The 6,328-nt window shown below is 43.3% G+C and overlaps 1 protein-coding gene across 1 annotated transcript; it reads left to right on the forward strand.

Annotated features, from left to right (window-relative positions):
* Positions 1-898: 898 nt before the first annotated feature.
* LOC137636503 (uncharacterized) lies at positions 899-5,466 on the forward strand. The gene is made up of 2 exons (XM_068368924.1): positions 899-1,736; positions 2,087-5,466. Exons 1-2 carry the CDS (start codon positions 899-901, stop codon positions 5,464-5,466), a joined length of 4,218 nt encoding a protein of 1,405 aa, XP_068225025.1.
* Positions 5,467-6,328: the final 862 nt, after the last annotated feature.

A 6,328-nucleotide genomic window follows, 5' to 3' on the forward strand; every position in this document is an offset into this window, starting at 1 on the left:
GGACTTTCCTACCAAAATTTCACGTCATCACTCATTGATGGAGACGTAGACCCAGCTTTTCCCACTTTGACTCTCTCTGAAAGTGAGGATATCCGTAACCCCGACTGTAGGGAACTTCTTCATGAAATGGAGAACACAAACCCTACCACTAACCAGCTCCAGGAACTAGAATCTGCTGATGAAGACATGGAATCTGAAGCCCAATCTCACTCTTCTCCTCCTCCTCAAAGGAAACGTGGCGCCTCCTCATCCCCTCCACCTGGATACCAAGCTGCTAAGAAGCCCAATCAAACCTCCTTGGACAGCACTGACTTTGCACTCCAACTTGCTCCTCCCAGTTCTGATGATGAACAAGAAGAGGACACACCTATCACTTCCTCAAGGACCACCTCTCCCCGTTCTTATGACAGGGAAACTACTTCAAAGGATACACCAGAAGAGCCTGACGACAACCCTGAGCCCTTCATACAGGTACACAGGAATAAAGGTAAGAAACCTACTGCACCTTCCCCTTCTACTACTGCACTCTTTAAGTTTAAAGCAGTCAGCACACCTCAACATAGTGCTTATGCCCAAGTCATGGGTATAGAGGACAGATACCCCAATATCAATATCACGGTTAAACCGAATTTGGATGGGGACATGGTCCTCTCTCCCCATGACAAGGCAGCAGAAGATGTACTCAATTCAATTAAAACTCTTGTTAAACTAGACCCAGCCCAAAAACGTAGAATTTACATTGTCTGCGGTTATTCATACAAATATGACACTGACCGTTTACTTAAATATCCTGGTATTATTCATGCTGAAAGATGCACACCCAAGGAAGGTGGTGTATCAAACAAAGTTAAATGTACCTTTTTGGGCCCCCCCCCCCCCTAATCAAGTTAACTTAGGTATGTGGGGTAAATTTAGAGTAGAGGATTATAATCCTCCCCTCCTCCGTTGTCACAAGTGCCAGAAATACGGGCACCATAAGAATAACTGTCATGCTGCTCATCCTGTCTGTGGAATATGTTCAAGGAGGCATGATACTTCCATCTGCCTTACTAAATACAAGGCAGATGAACCCACTGAACCACGATGCCCTCACTGTAAGCAGGCACATCACTCGTGGAACAAACGTTGCCCGGAAAGACTTAAGAGGGAATATGCGAGGAGGGGCCAACTCCCTCCCGACTCTACTGCATCTGACTCAACTCCTAACCAACCATCCCAAACCCAACAACTTATTACACCTGCCAATCCTTTACCCAATCCTACACCCCAAACTTACCCCTCCTACTCTGCTGCCCTAATGACCTATGTCACACCAACGACCAATCCTTCTACTATTACACAAACAACTCCTTCTTCACAGACTGTTTCCCCGTCTATAGCCTCTGCCCCTTCCTCCCAATCACAACCCCAAAGACCACCCAAATCACCAAGATCCCCCACACCTACACCTTCCTCTAAACCTCAACAAAATCCTGTTCCAAACCAACACCCTCCTACTCCCTCAGACGATACCTACATCCCCCTTCCCTCAACATCTCATGATTCCACCTCTCCTGCCACAAATACAACTTCCAACTTTCATTATCCACACCTCCCACAACATAACACTTTCTCTCCAGCTCCTCAATCTTCCTCCTCTGCTATCCTTAACATCTTCCTTCAACCTGCTCTCCTAGAGCCTGCTATTATTACTATCATCCAAAAATTCTTCCCCAACCTAGTTGTAGATGATACATGTAAGTCTGCTCTTAGGCTCGTTTTTGAGATGCTTACTCATGCTCTCACAACTTAGAATTCTCAGACTCCGACAGTGATGTGAGTTTACCCTCCTCTCCTCAACCACAGGTGAATAACTATATCAATGTGTTACAATGGAACATTTTAGGAATTAGGTTAAAGTACGCTATTCTGCAGTCTCAGGTAGCTGTACAGAGGCCGGACATCATCCTCTTGCAGGAAACACTACTAAGGGAACACACCTCCTTTAAATTTGCAAATTACAAGATATACAGAACCCACCACACTGACACTAGTCGTGGCTTACTAACATTAATAAAAAACACAATTCCTTCCCAAAGAATTACAGATATTGACTGCCACGAAGCAGAGACTCTTAGTGTACAAATTACCCTTTTAAACACTACACTGACAATACACAATATCTACAAAAGCCCTGCAAGAGACATTGATGCTACCCCACTCTTTGCGGATGCTGAGACACAGAGTACTGTTTTCTCAGGTGACTTTAATGGACATCACCCCTTCCTCAAGTCTACCTCCCCTACCAATGTTACTGATGAGCATCTCTATTCTTTACTTGAGGATTTTCCAGGTGTGAAACTCCTCAATGATGTTGACATGCCTACCCATATTGCTTGGGGAAGACTGGATCTTACGTTTGTCTCGCAAGACATATGCAACAACTCCTCCTGGGACCTGCATCCTGTCCTTACTAGTGATCACTTTGGCACTCGTTTCTCTCTTCAGTTGGATAAATTACCTGACCCACCTCCTCCTCCTAGGAGATGGAATCCGGATTTCGCCAAATGGGATCTCTTTGAGCAGCACATGACTTCATGGGCTGATAGATACTCTGCTGCACCTCTGGAAGACGCTGATAACCTTCTTCTAACACTCAGTGAACAGCTAACTGAGGCGGCCGCATCCTCTATGCCAATGAAAAAACCCTTTACTAAAAACTATAAGGACTCTTGGTATTACAACCCCAGGATTAAGGCAATGAATAAGCGTCTCAATCGTATCAGAAAACTTTTTCGCAGGTACAACACTGATTCCCTATATCAAAACCTTGTTGCGGTAACACATCATTCTGCACAGGTTGCTACAGAAGTTAAAAATGAAAAATGGTATGACTGGTGTGCCGAGATTAATGCCACTACTCCTTTGAAAAAGATTTGGGGCTGGTTCAACAAAGTCTCTGGTAAAAGATCAACCATAAAGGTGTCTCACCCAGATCCTCCAGCTCAGGCGCTACGACTGGCACAAGAGTTTGCCAACCGCTCTAAGTCTGATAACCTCTCTCCTGAGGCCAGACATAGACAAAGGGTCCTTTACCCTATTAGGTTGAACATGATCACTGCAGCTTGCAACATATCAGATGATACTGATGCACTGTACACCATGGATGAACTTAATGTTGCCCTTTCTAAAACAAAAGATACAGCCCCTGGTACAGATCTTATAACGTATAGTATGCTTACACACATGGCAGACCCTGCAAAGGAGATATACCTTCAACTCATAAACAAAACTCATGTTGAAAGGGTTAGACCTCGGCTCTGGAGGCAGCAGGACACTCAACCTGTTCCCAAACCTAAAGAGGAAAACGCCTATAGGCCTATAGCTCTTATCACTTGTACGGAGAAGGTTGCAGAACGTATGGTCCTTAATCGACTAAAATGGAAGATTGGCAAATTACACCACAGACTGTATGCATTCACTGATGGTGTTGGCACTCATGAATGCATCACAGACCTTATGGCCACCATTAATGAGTCACACTCTCTTGTAGTCTTCCTGGACCTTGAGAAGGCTTTTGAACTGGCCAGTTCGGCTGCTATTCTCTTCTCACTTGTTCGCAAGAGGGTTAGAGGTCACCTGCTGTCCTGGGTTCAAGAGTACACTCGGGGTCGTGAGGCGAGAGTCACTTTTCAAGGTGCTACCTCACCTTTCCTCCCCTTGGAGAATGGCACCCCACAAGGGGGTATTCTAAGCCCGTTCCTATTTAATGTTCTTGTTGAAAATTTGTTGCTTATAGAACTCCCTCAAGGAATAGAGATGTTCATATATGCAGATGATATCTGCATTGTATGTCCACACTCTGTTCGTATACATAATCAGTCTCAAAAAATGCAAAGAGCTCTAAATGCAATAGTCCATGAATGTAACGAACTAGGTTTGAAAATTAACCCCCTTAAAACTAAGGCTATGGCCATCAAGTATTTTGAGCCTCCTCCCCCTCTTTTTATTGGTAACAACCCCATAGAGTGGGTTCAAAATTTCATTTACTTGGGTGTCAATATTAATTATAAACTTCTCCCTCACACACAGGTTAAATTGCTTAGACAAAAAGTTATCTCTCGCTTTTCAGCAATGAAAAGAATTACCACTTTAAAAAAAGGAGTCTCTTCCCATTTATTGAGATTATTCTACGTGCAAGCTGTAAGATCACAGGTTGAATATGCCTCCCCTGTTCTCATTTCCCTCCCTTCACGGCTATTATCTTCACTAGAAGTTATACAAAATAATGCCATGAGACTAATTACTGGTGCCCCTATTTGGACAAGGCTTATCCTTCTCAGGCAGGAAACCAACCTGTTACCACTTGCAGATAGAATAAAAATGCGTGTTTGCTGTATAATTATTAAAACCATAAAAGTTAATAGAAATTCCCCTCTAAAAACTAAAATTAACAGATTCATAAATTTGCATGAAGACCTAGAACCCCCTGATCATTATATTGGTAAACTTATTCAAACTATTAGAGATGTCAACATTCAGTTAGTCATACTTGATGTAAAGCATGATAAATTTCATCCAGAATATGTCCCTCCAGCCCCTTGGAGCCCTAATCCAATTGATGTTAATTATACTGTTCTTCCAGCATTCAAATCTTTATGTATTCCTCAACAGCTTAAGAGTGCAGCTCTGGCCTCCATTGCCGATACCAGTGCTGCTAATGTTTACTTCACAGATGGGTCTGTAGACATGAATTTACCGGCTGCTGGCTCTGCTGTCTTCTCCAATACCTTTACCAGTGCTTGGAGGCTTTCTGACCATGCTTCTATCTTACAGGCAGAACTCTATGCCATTGTAAAGGCCTTGGAGAACTCCCTTTATAAGTATGGTCATACTACTATCCACACCGACTCAAAAGGTGCTATACAAAGTATTCTAAAACGTAACTTTAAAGAGAATATTCATTTAATCAGCACCATAAAGACTATGGCTACAGCCCATGCTCAAAGGAACAGAAAAGTTACCCTCAATTGGATACCTAGTCATGTAGGTATTCATGGAAATGATGAGGCTGACCGTCTTGCAAATAGTGCCCTTAGCTATCCCACTATAAGCAGAGCATGCAGACCCTCTCTCTCACACATCAAAAAGTTAATGTCCAACTATTGTCATCTTCAAAAGAAAAGTTTAATTAGGCAGATTTTGCTTGATGGTTCCCGCTCTGCTAAGTGGTATACTGAGGTAACTAATATTATCCCCCATTCTATGCCTAAATCTCTTCGTAGACAACTAACAACTATTCTTTTCAGACTACGCCTTGGTTATCTCTGCAGTTGGCAGATCATTAGTATAGAAGATAGACTTTGTCCCTATTGTGATCTCCCCACTGGTACTGAACCATTAGAACACTACCTATTAATTGTGTTTTTTATTAATGTTAGTAAGCCACGACTAGTGTCAGTGTGGTGGGTTCTGTATATCTTGTAATTTGCAAATTTAAAGGAGGTGTGTTCCCTTAGTAGTGTTTCCTGCAAGAGGATGATGTCCGGCCTCTGTACAGCTACCTGAGACTGCAGAATAGCGTACTTTAACCTAATTCCTAAAATGTTCCATTGTAACACATTGATATAGTTATTCACCTGTGGTTGAGGAGAGGAGGGTAAACTCATATCACTGTCGGAGTCTGAGAATTCTAAGTTGTGAGAGCATGAGTAAGCATCTCAACAACGAGCCTAAGAGCAGACTTACATGTATCATCTACAACTAGGTTGGGGAAGAATTTTTGGATGATAGTAATAATAGCAGGCTCTAGGAGAGCAGGTTGAAGGAAGATGTTAAGGATAGCAGAGGAGGAAGATTGAGGAGCTGGAGAGAAAGTGTTATGTTGTGGGAGGTGTGGATAATGAAAGTTGGAAGTTGTATTTGTGGCAGGAGAGGTGGAATCATGAGATGTTGAGGGAAGGGGGATGTAGGTATCGTCTGAGGGAGTAGGAGGGTGTTGGTTTGGAACAGGACTTTGTTGAGGTTTAGAGGAAGGTGTAGGTCTGGGGGATCTTGGTGATTTGGGTGGTCTTTGGGGTTGTGATTGGGAGGAAGGGGCAGAGGCTATAGACGGGGAAACAGTCTGTGAAGAAGGAGTTGTTTGTGTAATAGTAGAAGGATTGGTCGTTGGTGTGACAGAGGTCATTAGGGCAGCAGAGTAGGAAGGGTAAGTTTGGGGTGTAGGATTGGGTAAAGGATTGACAGGTGTAATATGTTGTTGGGTTTGGGATGGTTGGTTAGGAGTTGAGTCAGATGCAGTAGAGTCGGGAGGGAGTTGGCCCCTCCTCGCATATTCCCTCTTAAGTCT

This window comes from Palaemon carinicauda, unplaced genomic scaffold (assembly GCF_036898095.1).
Source record: "Palaemon carinicauda isolate YSFRI2023 unplaced genomic scaffold, ASM3689809v2 scaffold315, whole genome shotgun sequence".
NCBI classification, from domain to species: domain Eukaryota; kingdom Metazoa; phylum Arthropoda; class Malacostraca; order Decapoda; family Palaemonidae; genus Palaemon; species Palaemon carinicauda.

Bases quoted from the DNA above. Each gene is read 5' to 3' on its own strand.
- LOC137636503 (XM_068368924.1), top strand. From the start codon at position 899: ATGTGGGGTAAATTTAGAGTAGAGGATTATAATCCTCCCCTCCTCCGT. The intron at 1,737-2,086 runs GTAAGTCTGCTC...AAAGAATTACAG, and splicing joins CCTAGTTGTAGATGATACAT to ATATTGACTGCCACGAAGCA.